Consider the following 21478-nt stretch of genomic DNA (forward strand, 5'->3'; position numbering starts at 1 on the left):
GTTTCCACTCAAAAATTTGAATTACAGAGAGGATTTGGCGGAGGGGACATGTGTTCGGATTATAGAGGTTTTTCAGTTACAGAGATTTAAATATGGAAAGGAAATTATAAGAGTATCTTGATGAAAATTGACGGTGACATTTGAAGTTATTTTTGTTCGAATTAGAGAAAGATTCGGATAAGAAGAAAGAGTCAGCTGTATCTAAATTTAATTTCTTGTCTGACTGCACACTTGACTTTATAAATTCACTATAAATTCACCAATGAAAAAACACATTAAAAATAGCAGAGATCAATATTCTGATCTCTTCACACCACTTTGGTGAAATAAGCCGAAAAGTGATTGGGCTAAAATCACGTGCATTTGCGACAGCCTTGATCAAATTGGATTTGATAAAAAAAACATCTAATGAAAAAGGGACAGCAAAGCATTGAATGGTTTTAAATAGATTTCAAACCTGAAAAAAAAATATACGTTACCATATATATTGATGAAAATCTTTATCCAAATAATACTTCAAATATTACCCCAAAACTGCTTCATAACTAAACTATTAATACACTGCTTAATTTTGATGCATACTAATTTCTTAACTTTTAATAGGATTAGGTGTGTTTAAAAGATAAGATTTGGAGGATTCGAAAGAAGTATGTGACGTATAACGAAACAGGATGTATGTTATTTTGTTATTTCATTGTCGAGATAGAAATTAGGTGTCGAAACTGAAAAAAAATTGACTGTCAGGGAAGAAAGGTGGGGTGTTCCGCTAAAAATCATACTGTTTTGATTTTATGCAGTGTAATATTCGATCATACCATTCGAAAGGCGGAAAAAACGATTTGCGCATGCGCCCTTCAAGCTGTTCGAGAGAGCGCTAATTACTCACGTACTCAAGCGTATAATATAACACGTGCCGTGTATTTAAGTAATGCTAGACGTATGTCACTAATTTTCTCAAAACCTGCGTAATTACGTTTTTTAAAAGAATTTTTGAGTCCAACAGCGAAAATTAACTGCCGTGAACAATATTATTATATTATTTTGCATGGTCAATCACGAAGAAAAATGATGCAGGTACGTCCTACTTTCTTTTCATCTGTTTCTTTTAGTTAAGAATATATTATGTCACAAGGAAAAAGGAAAAAAAACACAGGGGAAACAATTGTATACGGTTCTTCTATAAATTTGATGCTAAATTAAGCCAACCTACGGAATTAAAATCTGTTAAAATTCCTGTGTTTGGACCCAACTGGAAAAATTTCTGCCAGAAAAAGATTTCTCCAAAGGATCATTAAAAACATTTTAAAAATAACGTACACATTTTTTTTCAGTGATCGGTATGGCCGTGTCATTGTTTGCGTTGGATGATTAATCAAACAAAAAAAGCACAAGGAACAAAGTTGTCTGAGTTTCAGATCCTCACTCTTGTTTCGAAAGCAGGAAATAATAGTTCAAAGTTCTTTTCTGTCTTTTATTTTCGGGTATTTGAATGCAGATTACAAATTTTCAGACAAATATTATTGCAATGTCATGTCATTAACCACACATAAACGTTTTTTTGTTGTGTGTGGTCTTAATTTGGGATAGCTACAAATTCGACATTCAGTTGTCTAAATTAAGTCAAATATTTTATTTTTGATATTGTTTAATCGAGTCAAAGGCGATAACATCTTCAGCAAAAAAATCGATAAAAAGGTTCCGTATTTTCTGTTATTTCCAATTAACCTCATTTCCAACCAACCTCATTTCCAGCACCTTTGCAACTTGGCATGCCAATGAAGAAGAGCTAAAAAGTGGCGAGGTTGAGTTGCATATAATTATATAGCCGTATTCTTTCCTTCTCTTATCAAGAAAAACGTCGTGCTGCGGAAACACGAATTGCGATATTTTAAGGACGAGCGAACCTGTGGATATATCCACAGGCTATCGACTAGTCTCTATAATAATATTAATTCTTTTTAACTTTAAACTTTGTTCCCAGATAAAGAATTCCAGCAGTGAATTTAAAACTGCATGTTGAGTGGCAAACAATTTGTCGTTTCGAGTTTGCTGGATTGGAGACCACGGAAAACAACTTCGCACTTAGGACTACTTGCTTCCAAAGCTGGATTTTATGGAAATAAAAACACTTAACCTGATTTGTGGTGGATAATTGGCTTACATTTTGTCCAATTTATCGAATTGTCTCAGCAGTGTTCCTGCCGTATTGAAATTTATATTTGTTATATAATTTGTGTTGTCCTTGTGTTGTCCCGTTTGTGCTCTGCTGTAGAGTTCGCTCTCCGGTGGAGTACGAGATGCATTATATTCGTTAGTTTTGTGTTGTTATGTCCCGTGTTAATTATGTAAAAAGAATAATTGTAATTTTGGTACTATTTTTAGTTAAATTTTCCCCTTGAGTCCGTTTTGTTTTGCACATCTTGCACATCCTTTTTCTGTGCTAGCAGTCTTCAACATGTAGCGACAGGGTCGAACATACATTTTAGTAATAAATTCGCTGTTGAGTGAAATTAGTTTTTCGTACATCACAGGAGTTGTTCTGCATCTGAGCATTATTGATTTAGCAGAAAGCTTTTGTGGCTGATTATTGCTTCTTCAAATTTTGACAAACTAATTATTGGCAATTACTATCTGCAATGCATCAATCAGTAAAAGTTTTGGGGAATGTATAGGAGATAACATATATTGTGAAGATTCACTGAGAGTTCTTTATACGCAAACTCAACTAGAAATCAAGGTATCGAACACATGTTGGTCGTGCCTTAAAAGGTTTCTCAATATTTATAAGCCACAATTAGATACTCATTCTGAATGCCTTCTTTTCTATGTTATGCCTTTATACAAAAGGATTTGAATGAATTCGCGCATACATGGAAAAAGGTGAACATCCCCCAGTTCATCACAATAAAGATCACGAACTATTGGTTTGTTACGTACATATAAACAGCATAATAATCACTAAGGATGCGAAAGTTAGGTTAGATATGTACATGAAGTTTCTTTTTGCCACATAGTTAACCCTTCAACCCAAATGTTACTTTAAATTACCTCAAAAACTCTAATTTGCGTACTTTTCGAATCAACGCAAAAAACATGTTTATTTTTAATTTCTGTTCACATGATTTAATGGCAGGGAATTCCTGTTTGTATGCAAAATGTTCCCATAAACGAGACTCATTTCTAACAGTTTTGCATCTGTGACATCGGAAGCGTCAATTTTGTAGAAACGATGGCTGGCAGAAGATAATCCAAGCTTCTCGATTTGAGAAAGTGTTGAATCTGCAAACCACTATATAGAAATAAAAAGTGAATATAGGTTTAGCTGAATTTTTTATAAGATTATATACTAAATAGTCGTTAGCCCGTGGAAAAATCCACGGGTTCGCCCGTCGCAGCTAAGCTACCATTTTGCGTGACAGACAGACAGACGGACGGACAGACGTATGCGGGCATCATAATATAGATTACAAACAGAAGAAAAAAACAAAACAGCTCATTATATTACCTTACAGTAGTTGTCGTTATTGCCCACCACCACAACATTACCCCCCCATGTATGTTTATGTTAAAAAACGAGGGGAGAACTATTTTCAAAAGCTTGCACCACTGATAGCGTTAGTAAAGTCGCGACCGCTAATTATAAGTCGTGGCTGCATTTAACGAGATAACAATTTACAGACCGCAGCCATAGAATATAAATATTATACGTACCAAATCCGTTCATTTCTGGCGGTAGAACTAGCGGCCGCGACTTATAAACGCAACTAGCGGCTACAAGTTACAAGTCGCGGAGACGGGTTTTACCGCCAGTTTTGCCGCCAGTTTTGAAACAGAATTTAGTTTGTCCAACTTAGTCCTGGCACAACAATGATATAGCAACGTTGCGCAACTTTACCCATACAATAAATTATAACGAAGTTCCTGTCAAATTCAAATTAACATACAATAAACTTCCTAGCTACTGAAATCACTTTTTTTTATCACATAATTTATTCTCGCCAATTAAAAACGTTAACATTTTTTTGGAGGATGTTTTATAGACGCTTTTAAATAAAATTGTAAATAATATAATCGACTTTGCCTGTTACAGACAGAAAGACCTGTTTTCGTATTATTTTATGCCAAAAATTTAAGAGGCTCTAGGAACGAGGTTGTTTGTCGTTTTATTCTTTTTGTACTATATCGTTTTCCACTTGAAAATAATATCTGGGAGTTTAATTAATTAACAATACTGTGCATTTTTCGTCTTAGATTCTGGGTCATTTTAAATCTAAGAAACTTCACAGCATCTTATACAGAGCATGCGAAAAAAATTCAGAAGATACCGTGCTCGGTAAAATATTTTATAAAATTACTCATGCGAGAAAAAAAAATTATTGGACGAATTAAATAGATTTTTACGATAAATTTTCACGTGGTTTAGTATTTGTTTACTTTTGACCAGAACTGTAGAAAGAAGATGCTGTTGTAAGCATTGTGTAAGTTATTATGTCTGAGAGCAACTTTCAAAACTTGAGTTTTAACGTGTTGAAATTATTTGTAGTTTTTCGTGTGCAATTTTTAAACGATTCTAACTGATATGTTTATAGCTTCCAATATCTGATATAATTTGTTTAAATAATAAATATATTAACAAGCGATTTTTTGACTACAATTTGCGAAGTAAAACCCGGCACGGTGTAGAAAAATGGCATCAATGCAATAAATATGTGACTTGCTATATGATTCTACACCGCATAATGAAATAAATTATACAAGAAATAAAGATTAAGAAAGATGTAAATAAATAAATATAAGTGAATTATTAATAATGTCTTTTTATGTTTCAGAAATCCATCAGACATATGGGATAATGAATCTTTATGAGGTGAGAATTGCTTTATAACAGCCCATGGACTTCTGTGCTGCTTTGAATAAATGCACGGAAACGCTTAAAAGAGGGCGGCAAAAGGAATTTTTTTTGTATTTTTTCGCTTTTTTCTTGCATATAAATAGTTATATCACCACCATTAATATCGTCATCGTCAATTGTGTCAGCCTGTGAAGCATTAGCCATATTTTTTTCTTGAAATTTCCAATGGGTACTTGTGAAGTTTTTTTATTGTTGAAATTCAACATTCGCATTTTGTTTCAAATAAATATCTCCTTAAAAGATACATTTATGAGTGGGAGCGTCTTGAAAAGGGAGAGCGTTTAATTTTAATTAAGGGTGGCATCTAGCAGCAATGGCGGTTTATTGGAAGCATAACATCATTTCATTGATGCAAAACTGTTTCGTGGCTTGTAAAATATTTGGGCGTAAAAACATAGTGTAGTGAAGACGGATGATTAAAAAAAAAACATTTTTTAAAATAAATACACTAGAACAATACACAAGTCTAAAAAAATTTTGAGCTATTAACCGTTCAGAGCTTTGGCTTGAATCAGAAAAAAAAAAATGAGGAAACGGAAAAGTTCTTTGGCAACTATGCGTTTAAGGAGGCAAGGATCTTTTCTGCAAAGGTGGAACATTTATTATTACAGATAATAAAAAGAGGAAATTTGGTAATCCTTAAAATTGATTTTTTGCTTTTTGTTTATAAACCCATGAGCTTTTTCTTGAGGTTTTTCTAACAGGCCCAACTGTGCAATAGTCACTCAGTACTGTTTCAAGTGTCACAGCCTAAAATTAATAATTCATTAAAGGGTACATTTGGGACTTTTTTTTTGATGAAAGAAAACGGCGAGGGTAAGGTCCATATGAAAGAGAATTGTATTTCTCATCCGGTAGCGCCTAACCTTAAACGTCGCGAAAGCATGCGGCATGAAACCATGCTTGGCAACGAAAGATTAAGATCGTAGTATTTCAAAAAATAAGAGGAATTAAGATTTTCTTCTTCGTTTAACAGAGTGCCAAAAATGGAAACGAAAAAGAATTAAAAAGTCGCATCGATGAACTGTTCAGTGAAATAGTTGATCTCGCTGGTCGCAAAGCAACTTTGGGGAGACACGACTCACATCAATTGACGCCCCTTCATTACGCAGTAAAGTACAATAACATTGGTGTGGTCCGAATACTGCTAGAAAAAGGCGCCGGTAAGGGTTGCTTTGGGGAAAAAATTTAAAGCGTTAAATGATCATAATTTAATATTTACAAAAACATAAACTATGATCTCTGTTTCTCTTTCTAACATGTATTTTTAGATATAAATGTACCAGGAAAGGGAAACACTACCCCACTTCATTATGCAACCCGATATATGAAAGCGAATGGTAAGACTAACCAGATTGTTTCCAATTTTAAAACTTTCATCTGAAACAATAATAATAATGATAACAGAGAATTCAAAAAATGACTGGAAAGGAGGTTGCGTGCTACAAACCATGCCCAAGTATACAAGCAACCTCGTGCCCATGATAGATGCAAGTTTTGTTCGTTTCTTTTAAAAGAGCCGTCTTTTGTTTAGATGATTGCTCACTGTTGCAGTTATTAATATACAGTGAAGCAAACGCTAATGCTGTAGATGACAGCGGATCAACGCCTTTGCATTACGCGTGTTTAAAGGGAAATGAGAAGGCCGTGAGGGAACTTCTTAAAGTTAAAGATATCAATATCGAGGTATCTACCAACGCTTTCTTAATAAATATAATATAATTTTAGTTCTCTCCGTTTATTTATTCCATTTAGAGGTAAAGAAATTAATTCCTTGATTTACCACGCTCCCTCTGAATAAGCACAACATTTAGAGACAAAAAGGCTTTATAAGCTTGCTCCTTTGGTTAATCGCACCCTCCAGCGCAGACATCTGTTTTAATTGGGCCACTATTCCTGCAAAGTAAACATTTACCGATGAAACAATTTTCCTAAATGATGTATTACGCACTGTATTTAGGACGATTAAAAAAAGTAACGCTTTTAAAAACAGAAAGATTGTTAGGCTTTAATTATCTGCACAAGGTTATTCTTTTACATATCTTTTAGGCGCAAGACAAGTTAAAAACCCAGCCAATACATCACGCTTGCGCATTCGGCTCTCTAGATATTTTGGATTTGCTGTCAGAAAAGGGCGCAAATATACTGGCAGAAAATGAAGCAAAAATGACACCAATTCATGTTGCAGTCTCCACTGGTCATACAAAAGTAAGTTCACAATTTTTTTATTCAAATGGATGTTAAAAAACGCTCAAAAATTATTTTTTTTTAAACTTAATGAAAATTTTTATGTCGTGAAAACCTTACAAGAAAGCAGAGACTAAACTACTCAATCGTCATTCGCGCATCATTTAAGGTTGTCATAGTGACTGGTACAACTTGGCCGAGGTTTGAACCAATGTCCTCTTTTATTAGGTAGGGAACACTCTACCTAATGTAGCGATGGATTACAAAAGCAAATTATCGTGTCTGTTATATTGAGACTTTAGGTTCCACTTGAATATAATAAGCCTAACAAAAGTAAGAACCGAGTTATACCGATAACTTTACGGGACCAACAAAATTGTTTGAATAATCGATGGTTCGGATAATTGGCCATGATATATACTGTGACGCCTTCGTTACGTCTTTTTGTAAAAGAGTAGAATTTACATTTGGAAGAAGAGATCTTGCCACCTGGGCGGAAAATTTTACAACATTAAACCTATATTCTAAAACTTTGCTTATCTTTTTTACAGTTGATTGAACATATGTTTGATCTCGTTCAACAACAACATGGCATATCAGCTATACCCAGAATTATCGAGCAGCAGAATATAGAAGGTCAAGCGTTGTTACATCTAGCTGTTCTTAGTTCTCACTTGCAAGTAGTAAAATTATTACTGGAACGAGGCTGTGACGTCAATCAACTTATGGATGACGGAGAAACAGTGTTACATATTGCTGCTGTTACTGGACATGTTGAAATTGTGAAATTATTGTTAGCGCATGGATGCGAGGTTGATAAAAAAAATGATATGGGACGAACAGCTTTGCATAAAGCTTCAAGATTCGGAAAGAATAAAGTTGTGGATATGCTGATTAAGGAGTATGTATAATTGTTTACTACTTGCATGGCTTCTCGAGCTTTAAAATTGATGTCTATTATATTGTTAAAATAAAATCATGTAAAACGATAAGTTTAACATGTGAAGCCTCCCTGCATTTTTCAACGCATTAACGGAAGATTTGTACAGAAACGGGTAAAATATTCTAGTCCAACCCTTAGGACACTTTACAGCAGACAGATTTTCCTAACGACTAATGGACAATTTCATTACAGGGAACCTGAAATTGGTCAAACTATATTTAAACTTTTCTCTTCGTGACCATATTAGTAATGTAAAACTGGCTCCTAATTTTTTCTTTAATCCGACCTCACCGACAGAATTCTTTTCTCAATTTCATATTGGACGCCGTCTCGCAGCACCGGTAGACTCAATCACTACATGCGCAGACTTATTTGAGGCAGGCGTATAGTATATACATCTAATGGACCTGCAATGTTGTACATTCAATTTACATCCGTCTACACCTAGAAAAATCATTTATTAGGGGCCACCCTTTCTCTTCTACTTAGTCTTGGTCTGGTTCCATTCCATATCTAACAACCAACCTCTGCATAGCGGATACGTTTTTGGTTAGAATAATGTCTACTATAGATAGGTTTTACTATATTATAAAAGATACGACGCTATAGTTTATTTGTTTTTTGATCTGCTAAAAGAAACTAAAAATTTGTATGAGCAAAGTCGTTTCTATCTCCATTTGGTAGAGGAGCTAATTGGGAATGGTAAGTCTGATTATCATATTTAATTTTATGATTTTATGAAAGTAGCGTGTAGATACCCTCTTTTATCTGTGCCACAATTGCTCCAACGGATTGTAATATTTAGATTGTCAATAATATTCTATTGAAAAAAACAGATGTTTTCTAACTTGAGATGTTTAAATAAAATGAAAACTACGAAAGAGTAAACAATCTATCATCATAATATTTCATGTCAAAATTACTTTATCTTTCATCGTTAGGTGTACATTTAATTCTGCGAGCAGTGGATACCTCTGATAAGAATTTGTTTTTTCTCGTTTACCCACGGTCGTGACCAAATGGTGAACTTGCATCGTCGGCTTACACCACTGTTGTCAGCAGGACAGTCAGTGATCTTTTTGTTGCTATTTGCATCTGTGTTTTTACAAACAGAGCTGACCATTCTGATTTCTACTCTGTATAACGTACCACTAACGACTTGTCTGGACGCTCTCACAATAGATTCTGCAACAAGTCTAGATAAAATTCCATCAAATTTTTACAAATATTCCCTTAAACCTTACAGTAGAACCCCATTTTCGAACTTTCAAGGCACCAAGAAGAACGTTCAAAAAATCCGGGATTCGGGAAATCAAGAGTTGTACAGAAATGTGAAAAAGAATGAAGAAAAAAAGCATTGAATACCAACCTCGTTCCCAGGGTTTTGCCGCTATCAACTTCATCAACAAGGCAAAATGCCCTGGAAACGAGGTTGATTAAATACGTGTTAGTAAGATATTTTTTCTTATCTATTTTAAGAAATAGCTTGTAATCACACTTTTTTATATTTCTGAAGTTGAATCAACCCGTTAGCTAAGAACGGCAGTGGATTTTGGATTTATTTGCGGCTGCTTTATCCTAGAATAGTTAAGATTATCGAGGAACTAAAAAAACATACATAACATTTATCGCAGTGTTAAATTTCCATCAGTATCACAATCACAACCATACATTTGTGAAAACCGAATTTGACTTCTGTTCTCTTGTCCACATTCACGTGCACACAAAAGCGTTGTAAATATTAACAAATATTTTGATAAAAAAAGCTATACCTCATTTTGTTTTCGCGTCTATTGTTCTTCTCATTCAACTGATCAACAGCCATGTCGACTCCTGTCATCAAATCTTGAGCTTTCGAAATTTCTTCTTTCGACATTTCAAAAATCCCGCCGCCCAATCCTGCCACAGCGCAGGCGATTCCAGCCAAAAACACTAACACAGAATACATTACGAGGCAATCGACTACTTTCGAAATGAAGTATTGAAAAACATCTTCTTTTTATACTTTCTGAGACTAATAACGCTTAACTTATAAATAGGGGGGAAAACTATTTCAACCTTTTTCCTAAACTTATTTTTTATTCTGATCAGAAAGCTTTAAATGAAAGCTGGATATCAAAATGATAGACACGGGGATATGTGTTCAACCCCCGGAATGTAAATGATATTGACAAAGTCTGTTCTAATTAAGACGCCATTTTGTTGATACAAATGATAGAGAAAGTAAGTATGAATAAATATACTATTTGTACGGCTGTCAAGCTGTTTGTGTGCAGCTATTACACCATCTTCTATTTACCTCATTCCCAGGCCATCATTTGAGAGTCAAACCAAACGATAAACTTAGAAAAACGTCTGAAGTCTACTTGTAATAACAGTTTAATACCATTTTAATTTTTTTTAAATGAGTATTTATACTCCGCGTGTAATAGTTCTCGATACAACGATGGGGTGTGCATAAAGCAGAAATCCGTCGAAACGGACACTTACGTCAAACCAAACACTACCTTACGTTGCTTTGTTATTACAAAAAATCAAGAATAGTCTTGAATTACATTATATTTTTCATTTTACAATTAAATTTTAGACCTCTCAAAATCTGGTACCTCCTTAAACCAGACATCTCTTAAAATCGGACACATCTCTGAATTGGACACCTGTTTAAAGCGGACAAAACCGTAGCCTGTACCGGTTAAGGCGGCGTTTTATTTTGTTTCTTTTCTACAAAATGCACTGGTAACTTTATATAATGAAAGAAAAAACAAAAGTATTTAGATGTCTTAATTTTGCTTTCAGTTTATAAATTCATAGTTCATATTTCAGAAACGTCCCGCAACGTATCTACAATCTTAGACATTAATTAGCATACAATTATTACATTTTGGTCCCCATTCTGCTACACTTAGTCGTAGGGTCAAAACTGGTTGCCTCTTGAAAATCCAACCTAGATGGGAAAGGCAGGAATTAAAGATTGTAGTTAAGTTTCAATAATTCACTCGTTAACATTTCTCTATTGGTCATCCTCATACTCAATACGGGTCAATCAAACTTGTACCTAAACTGTATACTGCAATGAAGAAACTTTGAGTATCCTTTGCCTCACTTCCTATAACATTTAGGCTTTCCAGTGCGTGTTACATTAAATTTTATTTGACATTACTAATGAATCGATTAACTGCTTATTTAGTGCACTGACCGTAAAAAAGTTTATGGAAATCATTTTAAACACTGCCAGTAAGCCTTGCAACTGTGATTTCGTGTTTAACCGTGGATATCTTTCACCTCTACACCATATTACATGTCTGGCACGATTTTACACCCTGTAACATTATCTTTTTTGCATGTACAAAGTTTTTTTAATAATCCAAAATAATCATTTTAGAAATGCTGACATCAACATGAGGGACGATTTGCAGCTAACTCCTTTAATTCTCGCATCGAGCAGCTCTAGTAATTCTAGAACTATTAAATACTTACTGGAGAACGGTGCTAACATCGAGTTATGCGATAAAGAAGATCGTACCGCACTTCATATGGCAGTGCAAGATAACAATGAGAAAGGTGTACATGTGAGTTAACATTGGTTAACTTATGAAAATACCAAACCTCGTTCACAGGGTCTCTTTTTGCCTTTTTGAAACCTGGGAAAACAATATCAAAAAGAAATGTTCGCGTCGGTCCCAATGTCAATAAAGTGAAATAAGGCCTTAAACAATAATTTTAACCTTGAGACCATTCAAATTTCACCAAATCTAGCTTTAAAATGGTAAAAAGAGTCAAAATGTTCCGTTGCCGCTAATTATTAAACTTTTTAGACGCTATTGAAGTTTGCAGATTTAGACAAGATCATTAACACGAAAGATAAAGACAGCAACACACCATTGCATATTGCATGCGCAAATGGTTATGAAGAAATCGCTATTAGATTATTAGATGCAGACGCTGATGTACAAAGTAGAAATAATGATGGAAAAACACCTTTGCATTTAGCAGCTTTTTATGGACAGGACGAGTAAGTAACTTGTCTAATCAGCTTAGTATTGGTTCGTAACGTTCGTAATGTTTTATAGGCTGGCTGTTATCACAAAGAATATATATTTAGGGGCAAAAATTTAATAAATATTGTTTTTTAGTGTCGTTGATAATATCTTGGAGAAAAATGCTTCTGCTATTAACGACTTTGACACGGAAGGAAATGCCGCACTTCACCTTGCTGCTTTAAAAGGTCACCACGATGTAATTGAATATTTACTGAAATGTGGAGCTGCAGTTAACGATAAAAATGCCGAAGCAATGACTCCATTGGATTGTGCTGCAACTAGCGGACATACAGAGGCAGTGAAAATACTTATTTGGGGAGGTAAGTGCGAACATTATTCTTGCATATAGTACAATCTCATGCTAAAACAATTATCTCATGCAGGTGCGTCCGTCCAGTCCGCAAGTGAATCGGGGTCAACACCTCTCCATCTTAGTTGCATTGAAGGTCATGTTGAAACAACGGAAGAATTACTAAAACACTGTGAAGTTGGAATGACGGATAATAATGGTAGAAATGCTTTGGATCTCGCCATCGATAATCGAAATGAGTATGCTTTTTCTCTTCCCGTATTAAGACTTCTCATAACTTCACTTTGATTACAAGGCGTTTTCAAACCCTAGTAAATCTCTTGCTGCTTTTGTGCTCTTACGAATAACATTTATTAGTACTCATCACACAAAAAGTCAAAATCCTGGTAACTACTGTTGATAAGGACACCTTATATGAAACATGCTTTCTATGTATTACCATAACCTGATGTATTTTTAGTGATGCAGCCATTGCCATATTAAATCACAGAGATTGGCATACCGCCATGCGTAATCGCACTCTGGAAGATGGGCGCGTTACGACTCCGTTAAGAAAAATGATAGCTCGTATGCCAGGTGGGTTCATTTTCACGTTATGTTAAAGGCGTTTGATTTACTTGTGTCTGCGTTGTTAAGTTTGTACTATAGTTTTGTAACTGACTTGCGAGAAGGTAATCAACTGCGGCCTAGTCTGATTTGGACTGATCTATTGTAATTCGACAACGTCATTTTGTTTTGCCTATTTGTGATGATAACTTTAGCCACACTCTGTTAAAATGACTGCGGTGAAAGTTACCATAAGATATTAAATGTTCATATCCACTTTTCTTATCATAAAAGAAGTGCATGCGACCGAGGTTAATATGAATCTTTTATTTTGAATTTATTGTGTATTAGATGTTGCGATGCATTGTTTAAACCGTTGCATCGCTGAAGAAGAAGAGTTTCCGAACGATGATGAAAAATACAGCTTTACTTTAAAGTACGAATTCTTGGACGACGTGTACAGTAACTGGCCATGTGATATTGTTAGAAAGGACACAGAGGAGGGGAAAGGGAAAGGAGAATTATATACGATAGAAAAAATAGAAAAGGAATTGGAGAAAAAAGAGTCGCATGTGTTTAGTTATATGGTATGTGTTTTTTGCAGTTCTTGTCATTAAGGTCACCGGTAGTCATGTTAGCGATAGCGGTCTTGGAACGAGGATGTTTTAGGATTTAGCAGGTTATAATATCTCAATTCAAAATATGTCCAGCAACACCGTGTTCATGCACTTCACCGCTTTTTTTAACATCGAAATAAGTGGCCACTCATTTTTCTATTTTTAAACTCTCTCACAAAAACGCTTGTCCTTTGGCATAAAATTTAGCGTTAATTAACCCTGGAAGCCACCCAGGATTTTTTCTCTTTTTGATATAAGGAACGACAAGAAAGAAAATTTTGTCTATTTCGTCCGCCGTCCCGTTATAACAAAGAGACGAAGCGCCCGGGGTTAAGGTTGCCCTGGAAGATATCTTCGCTTAGATTTTCTTGATTTTCTGTGATGTATCTTTGTCTTTATGAAGAATATAGTAAGATAACCGAAAGAGTGAAAATAAGCAAAACAGTTTGCTATATTTTTAATTCCTTCAATTCGCAACTTGTTCAAATCACATTGGATTTTAAATAATTACCTGCTTTCATAAAAAATACTGTTATACAATAAAATTACCTCCTTGCTCTAATTGACGCCCCCTTAGAGCCTCAAACTATAAAGCACCCGGGGGCTTTATCAATGATTTATAGCGGCTGTATATCTTCAACACTGGCATGGCCCTTTAAGGATCTCAGTAAAAAAAGAATCTTAAAAATGCATTACATTATTTTACAGGTCGAACATCAACGTCAAGAACTTTTAAGTCATCCGCTAACACTAAGTATGATCAACATGAAGTGGATGAAATTTGCGTTCTATGTTTACTATTTCAAGTTGCTACTGTATGTCTGTTTTCTCTTCTTTGTGACTGGTTATATCATGGTATCCGCACCGCTCCGTGAACCATACAGAGCTACAGATTGCACTATAGATGTAAAGAATGCAACTTTAGAAATGAAGATTTTCGTGGTGTTTGGGAAATATGTGGTGTTTCTTTTAGCACTTATTCATCTACTGTTCGAGGTGAGTGAGTTCATGTCTTTGTAAAGAATTTTCAAAGCAGCCCACTGACTAAATTTTATTCCGCTTAATTGTTTCGGTGGGACATGCTTTTAACTTTTAATAATTTTTAAAAAATAACATTTAACATAATAGCATCAGAGATTTTCGTGCCCAGAGTTCGTTTTATTTGCGAAAATTTATAGTCTTTGTTTGTGGGAATTTACGCGATTAAAATAAAGGTAACAGTTATTTACCTGAAAATTGATTGATACCAACCTTATTGTGGCATTTAGTATCCTCCTAAGTACCAACAAAGACATTATCACTGTATCACCATATAAATATTTTCTACCAAAATTAATTTCGCGATTTATTAAACGCTTTTTCGCTGGAATTCAATTTCGCCAATTTCGCGCAAATGTCTTGAATTTATTTCATCTATTTTTTTTAGTTAATGCAAATGGTTAGTCAACGTTTGGATTACTTTGCTATTGACAACCTTCTTGAATGGACAGTCTATCTGTTAGCAATTGCCAATGTTATTGATGATTTGATTGATCTTCCTTTGGAGAAGGCTGGTTTAGTGTACGTTATAGACCATTTTTATAGCATTTCATTGTAGATATTTCCTAGCGTTTTCTCACCTTCTGTCTCGTCTTAATGATTTTTTGCCAAGCCACATTCTGGATGGATGGATGAATCACATTATTTACAATTATATCCTTACTGGCCAAATACAACACGAAGCTTACGTGTGTTTAGCCCAGCTCCAACATGAATTTTGGTTGCTATATATAAAAGTGTAGCACAAACAATAGCAATGTTTGGATTCACTTTTAAATAATGTTTCCTATTATCTAGATGTGGATCATATCAGAAAAGTGCGGGAGCAATTTGTGTATTTTTGGCATGGTTTAATTTTATTTTATTCATCCGAAAAGTTCCGATGTTTGGTATATATATCGTCATGTTTTTATACGTTATCAGCACGTTCTTCAAATTTTTTGTCGTGTTTATATTTCTTATTATGGCGTTCGGATTCTCATTTTATGTCCTGTTACACGACGAAAAATCAGTAAGTTGAATATCTTTTATCTATTTGCTCATTTTTTATCATTGTTCGTAGTTTTATTAGATGAATTCTTCTCCAACATCGATCGATCGATCGGTCGGTTGGTTGATCACCGATCGGGGGGTTAAATAGTAAATACGGTATGACACCCTTTTTTAAATCCAGCGTAGCGCTAATTTTTGTAGTCAAGTCGAATGGCGGGAAAGTATATAAAATAAATAACTCCAATTTTATATTTGTTACCTGCGATTGTGTTTACTACTTCATTTACTTACTTCTTCTCTATTTTACCTAGATTCCTTCTTTTGACAGTCCATTTGGCTCTTTAATCAAAACCGGTGCTATGATGACTGGTGAAATGAATTTTGACGACTTCTTTTTTGGTGACCATAAACCATCTATTGTCACGTGGGTTCTCTTCATTTTGTTTATATTGCTAATGGTCATCGTTCTAATGAACTTGCTGGTAAGACACAACGTTTAAACGAAACCTTTTTCTAATTGTTACAACTCTTTAAAACGTACGAGCACTTTTTATGAATAGAAATTAATGGTTGCGAAGCGGAATAGAGTACTTTATGTTCATCATAGGCATATAATATGTTACGTAAGGCCAAACTAAAAACCGCAATACCGTACAATCTAAGCTTTCATTTCAAGACACCACTTGAAAATGGTCGTTGGCGAACGCTCAGAGAAAGTTTTAAACAATATTGAACAATGTTTAGCTTTCATTAAAACAAGTTATTCACGATTGTTATTGAAGTGTGGCAATTTACTATGATTGTTACTTGGCCGTTAATAGGACTGTAAAACAGTCGGGACAAAACTGTACTGAAATTTGATTGGAGGTTACCAGAATTTTTATTTTTTACAATTTTTTTTATTTATGTGAATAGGTTGGTTTAGCCGTAGATGATATTCAAGAAGTTCAAAAACAAGCAGAAATGACCAAAGCCACTATGCAGGTCAGTTATGCGGATTGTAGCTAACAACTTTGAGTCTATCGCTGCAGCAGTGCAATTGGCTTAGAACGACTCTACTAAGTAAACTACTTACTTTAACCTGAATTAGACAGAGAATTTTAGAAATGCTACAAGGGAATACCAAAATCTGCCAATGGAATTCGTTCTCTTATCTTATCTTTTTTTCAGATTGATTTATGTTTGGACTCTGAGAAAATATTTCCAAAAATGTTACGTCAAAAATTCATAGCACGTGAACAGACAGTTTATCCAAATACAGATAAGATGTTACCATCAAACATAAATGCAGAAATTATCGCGCAATTGCGTGATATTGTAAAGACGGAAAAGGTATACAATTACAACAATTTCTCATACAATTTCTCTGTTCTTGACGATGTTGTTGTTGTTGTTGTTGTTGTTTTTATCCTACAAATCTTATCAATTCTCCCTCTTTCTTAAGGAACCAATAGATGAGTTACAGGATAGCTTAAAAGGGTTGCAACAGAAGATGGGTGGTCTGGGAACAAAAGTGGAAGATATGGAGGATCAGTTACAACATACAATAAACGAATTAAAAACTATGATGGCACAGATGCTCGAACATCAACAAAGAAGGAGGAAAAAAAGACCAGCAAAGCCTACAGATGATAAACCAGGAGAAGCTGACACAGAAGATGTTGATGAAATTGCTACATGAGATCGTGTAGCAACCAAGCTCGTTAAAATTAACATATCTAAAATTTAAAACTTGTTTCTAAGGACCCTGGGAATTTAATAGAGTTGTTTTATTACTAAAAACGTATGTTTCTAAAACCTCCTAACACTCGGAATACGGTACTGTTGCTTGGTACTGTTGCTTGGTAGTGTTAGATGGCCCATTTCATCCTCTTTCTAAAACATGGGGCACTTCTCATACCAACCTAGTCTGTGTGATTGTTTTTGCCAACTTTTGACCACAAATTTGTGATTTGTCGTTTATGGGTGAATTGCTGTCAAGCACAAAGTAAGTATTAGGAAATTATATTGTAAATAAAAAGTGAAATTAATGTAAATTATGTATGTAGAAAAGTAGCTAGACTAAAAAATAACCAAAATCTATTGTTAAAATAGAAATGAAATAATTCTTCATACAATACGAAAGCATTAACTTTTTGTCTTGTTGTTGTGCAACTGATGCAAAGAGACTTTGGGATCGAAGTTGTTAAAACTATCGTTAAGGAAGAATTGCTTTATACGCCTTCACTTATTCACTTTAAGTTCTGCATAAGAACGCGTCAAAATCAGGACCAGATCACAGTAACTGCTTTCAGCATTAGGAAGGCCTTTGTTTATAAAGTTGTGCAAACGCCACTTTTTTTTTGTTTCGATGATGGTGAAAGTGTTGCTCTCTGGTTTGTTTGACCATTTGCAGGGGTTTCGTGCGGGTTGTGCAATGCGGGATCATACTCCTAAAAAAGAAAAGTAAGTTACTTATATTTTTAGCTTTTGTTTTATCGTCGTCTGCTGATCAAAAAAGTGTTTTTAACAGGGGTTAGTTTCGTTGTGTTTACAGAATTTAATTTCACAATTCATTATATCAGGCAGTAAAAATAAACTTGTGGGTGAGATCGTGATATTCGCAAATAAAGCCTATTAATTTTTTAAAAGACAACCTCGTTCCCAGAGCATTTTGCCTCTCCCTTGTGCTGCGATTATTAACAGATATGACGAAAACCATGTTCGCCTTGGTGTCGAGATATATAAAAAAGAAACAACAGGCCCTGGGATGGAGGTTGTATAAAAGCGCTAGGGGTAAAAAAACAAAGGCTTTATTTTTTTCTGAACACTTTAAAATGCACAAAAGCCTAACATTAGGGTAAGCTTACAGAAATAGCAATTTATAACACAGCAAGGTAACTTACAACATATGACAGCGTCACAAACGGATGGTCGATACCATAACTTTGCTGGTACCAATTTAAATCATTTTGAATATGTATGTTTTGGTATACTAAACTTAACTCAGCGTAGATGTCTTTATAGCTAAACGAGAAGAAGATTTTTGTGAATGGAACTTAACAAACAAAATCTTTGTTAAAGCACAAAATTACAGTTTGGGAAAAAAAGTTTGCAGGAAATTATTTAGCAAGGTATATTATCCGTGTAAAGTCGTGTATGGAAAAACAAGGAAAGACCTTTCAATATGTTTTTGCATAGCTAACCCAACATCATTGGAGACAAGTGTCACATTAAAAGTTGATACAACAAAATTTCCTAGCATGGAGCAATGAAACCGGGCAAAGAACTAAAATATATATTCTACCGAAATAGTTAAAGAGAAAGAAACCTAACCTAATAATACTATTGTAAATTAATGATACATACTTTTCAATAAAAATGGTGCGATCCAAGCATGCATGTAGAGCAATCAACTTCTCCTTAATAAATGTTCTTCTTGTTTCTTCAAACTTCTGACACTTTCCAAACTCGTACTGCATGTCGTCCATATATTTAGGATTATAATTGCTGATGTCTCGTAAAGCTTCTTTATACTTTTCTTTATTGACGTCAATCTCTTGTTCTAATTTTTTAACTTTTGTTTGAAGTTTTGACTTCTGTTCAGGTGTTAATTCAGTAGAGCTTTTTTCTTCTGTTTTTGCAAGTCCCCAAAGATGATTGGCGGAGTGGTAGGCTTTCATACATTTGTTAGCTATATCAAAGAAAAAGAAGAGAAAAAGTGAGGTGTTTTTTTTGCTTTATTTTAACAGATTAAGCAGGCTTTTGTAAAACCATGTGTTACTTCTAGATTTCAAACGGGTTTTTTAGCATGTAAAAGAAAATTAGTCGTTTGACATAATAAAACGTAAAACATTATAATTCCTGGTGGTCAATTGTCTTGAAGTACTTCTACCAAATATAAGTTATAGTGCCCACCTGGTGCATACCAAGTGGCCAATTTGATACGTATACCATATGAACAATAAGAACACACCTTGTAGATGTATACAACTAGGCGTTTACCCATAAAATAATCCACTGGATCGCTCGTTCTTTTATATATTGCATTTTGTGTTTCCGTAACACGATTTTCTAACTTGCGTGAACTCTGCGCAGAGACAGACAGAGAAGAGAAAAGGCCATTAAAGAAATTGCACGTTTGTATATCGCATACAAAAATATGCTGCGTTTCGACGCTACGTCACTGAGAATTCTTTGTAGCAGAGGGAAGTTAAGACGAATCGAAAAGAAACAAAGTGCACTGAGAACGACTTTGTGTTTTGTAAAAGAAACTTCAATCGGTGTAATTTCCAGACTTTAATTACTTGCAGGTCAAGTATTTTAAAAAAGGTTGCTACTGACGAATTCAAAATAAATATAAATAGCTCCGTGGCAATCGTGGTTTGTTTTGAGAATATATGAAGTTAATTTGAATTCAATCATTGATAAAATTGAATTGGAAAAATAAATATTAAATGAATACCTTCGTTATATTTTATAACCCAAGGCTTTTGAGCTTTAGCAAAAGCTTCTTCGCTTCTTTTTGCTTCTTTTATTTTTGTGAGCGTTTTTGGGTAAACTTCATTTCTCCATTCTTGAATACTTTTACTTAGACCTTCAAGCCTCGTGTAAACTGATGAATGGAGATCTGCTAACGATACTCCTTCTTTTAGCCCGTCGATGACAGCTGAAAATGATGTCCCATATTCGAAGGATTTGTTGGAAACTTCGAACCACTTGTTCTGCCATGCTGAGAAGTAAAAGCAGTTAGAAATAAAAAAAAAACGAAAACAAAAACAAAAACAGAGAGAAAAAAATGACTTACATTTAAGTTTAGTCGCATATAAATTTTCAATTTCAGCCCTTTCGTGGATCATTTTAGACAAATCTTCCAATGTTTTAGAACCATCCTCTATTCGTCGTACAACTTTGCGATAATTATTTTCAATCCAAAAATTTTCTTCAACAGGTTGAACCTTGGTGTTTCCTTCTTTGATTTCAATCTCTTTAACTAATTTCTCTTGCTCCTGTAAAACTGGATACAGTAGAGCGTCGGCCGGCGGTGGAGCAGTAGGTGTGGAAGGTTTGTTTATAGGTTTATCGCGTTCATGCTCAGCTGAGGTTTCGTCGCTTGAAGGCTCTTTTACTTTCTCTTGCTCTACAATCTCCTTAGTTGCCTCTGGCATTTCTTCTTCTTTTTTATCGGCTTCTTTTTCCTTTGTTTCTTTCTGCTCCTTATTCACTTCTACGTCTTTTTCTTGTTCTGGGTTTTCAGGTTCTATTGCTGGCAAATCTTCTTTCATTTCTTTTTCTTTCGATTCATCATTTTCTTTTTCAGTGTTTTCTTTTATTTCTTTTACTTTTGAATCATCTGTGGAATCCATTTCTTTGTCACTTAGATCTATATCTGAAATATCTTCAATCGCAACGTCGTCTGCTGAATGGTGAAGCGTTTTGTTGTTATCCTGCTGGTCTGTAGATTGTTTCATATCTCGTGTCGAAAAATGAATAGAAATAAGAATAGCTTTTTCTGTCGTTTTAGTAAAAATAAATTCATTCGTACAATTTGTTTAACAATTTTATTGATATTCTTATTAATTCATTTTGTAAAAATATTAGTGGTTTTTATACTAATGTTACTTCGCCGAGAAAAGCAATTGAACTTCTCACCTGGTCACTATATACGAGAGGATATTTTAAGGAATGTTCGTTGCTCAATAAAAACCGCTTTGTGATGTAGCGTAAGACTGAAGTATTACAACTCAGGGGTCGTGAGACCCTGGGTGACGAGATATGATTGGCAATTTTGTTTTATTTGTATAAGCAAAAAGTCAAATAAAGAAAAAGTAGTTGAAGAACAAAAAGTTTTATCTTTGATAAAAATAAAATAAACTGCAAATTACTCAATTTTAAGCAAAAAAAATCAATAGA

General features: G+C 34.5%; 3 protein-coding genes across 3 annotated transcripts; 1 reads left to right on the forward strand and 2 right to left on the reverse strand.

The window, feature by feature from the left end:
- Window positions 1-4349: 4349 nt before the first annotated feature.
- LOC130645115 (transient receptor potential cation channel subfamily A member 1 homolog) lies at window positions 4350-17502 on the forward strand. Its single transcript, XM_057450990.1, has 20 exons — window positions 4350-4478; window positions 4830-4867; window positions 5889-6075; window positions 6184-6252; window positions 6447-6598; window positions 6962-7120; window positions 7651-8000; window positions 11425-11611; window positions 11858-12054; window positions 12176-12402; window positions 12466-12631; window positions 12853-12968; window positions 13290-13525; window positions 14264-14551; window positions 14982-15115; window positions 15392-15605; window positions 15898-16068; window positions 16502-16570; window positions 16757-16918; window positions 17031-17502. Exons 2-20 carry the CDS (start codon window positions 4853-4855, stop codon window positions 17265-17267), a joined length of 3336 nt encoding a protein of 1111 aa, XP_057306973.1. The 5' UTR covers window positions 4350-4478; window positions 4830-4852; the 3' UTR covers window positions 17268-17502.
- LOC130645125 (cystatin-C-like) lies at window positions 8927-10038 on the reverse strand. The gene is made up of 2 exons (XM_057451003.1): window positions 9815-10038; window positions 8927-9238 (listed from the first exon to the last, which is right to left on the reverse strand). The coding sequence occupies exons 1-2, from the start codon at window positions 9988-9990 to the stop codon at window positions 8992-8994; spliced, it is 423 nt and encodes a 140-aa protein (XP_057306986.1). The 5' UTR covers window positions 9991-10038; the 3' UTR covers window positions 8927-8991.
- A 146-nt stretch (window positions 17503-17648) lies between the features above and the next one.
- LOC130645118 (protein kinase C and casein kinase substrate in neurons protein 1-like) lies at window positions 17649-21146 on the reverse strand. The gene is made up of 5 exons (XM_057450995.1): window positions 20373-21146; window positions 20031-20297; window positions 18935-19259; window positions 18472-18592; window positions 17649-18018 (listed from the first exon to the last, which is right to left on the reverse strand). Exons 1-5 carry the CDS (start codon window positions 21034-21036, stop codon window positions 17899-17901), a joined length of 1497 nt encoding a protein of 498 aa, XP_057306978.1. The 5' UTR covers window positions 21037-21146; the 3' UTR covers window positions 17649-17898.
- Between the last annotated feature and the right edge of the window lie 332 nt (window positions 21147-21478).

The sequence above is a fragment of the Hydractinia symbiolongicarpus genome, chromosome 5, assembly GCF_029227915.1.
Source record: "Hydractinia symbiolongicarpus strain clone_291-10 chromosome 5, HSymV2.1, whole genome shotgun sequence".
NCBI classification, from domain to species: domain Eukaryota; kingdom Metazoa; phylum Cnidaria; class Hydrozoa; order Anthoathecata; family Hydractiniidae; genus Hydractinia; species Hydractinia symbiolongicarpus.

What these genes read in the sequence shown, in the direction of transcription:
- LOC130645115 (XM_057450990.1), top strand. An exon ending in CCGATATATGAAAGCGAATG is followed by an intron (nt 6,253 to 6,446) that starts GTAAGACTAACC and finishes TCTTTTGTTTAG; the next exon opens with ATGATTGCTCACTGTTGCAG. An exon ending in TGACCAAAGCCACTATGCAG is followed by an intron (nt 16,571 to 16,756) that starts GTCAGTTATGCG and finishes TCTTTTTTTCAG; the next exon opens with ATTGATTTATGTTTGGACTC.
- LOC130645125 (XM_057451003.1), bottom strand. Translation starts at nt 9,990, where the DNA reads ATGTATTCTGTGTTAGTGTTTTTGGCTGGAATCGCCTGCGCTGTGGCA. An exon ending in AGACGCGAAAACAAAATGAG is followed by an intron (nt 9,239 to 9,814) that starts GTATAGCTTTTT and finishes AATTTTATCTAG; the next exon opens with ACTTGTTGCAGAATCTATTG.
- LOC130645118 (XM_057450995.1), bottom strand. Translation starts at nt 21,036, where the DNA reads ATGAAACAATCTACAGACCAGCAGGATAACAACAAAACGCTTCACCAT. An exon ending in ATATGCGACTAAACTTAAAT is followed by an intron (nt 20,298 to 20,372) that starts GTAAGTCATTTT and finishes TTTACTTCTCAG; the next exon opens with CATGGCAGAACAAGTGGTTC. An exon ending in TTGTGACGCTGTCATATGTT is followed by an intron (nt 18,019 to 18,471) that starts GTAAGTTACCTT and finishes TTTCTTTTTTAG; the next exon opens with GAGTATGATCCCGCATTGCA.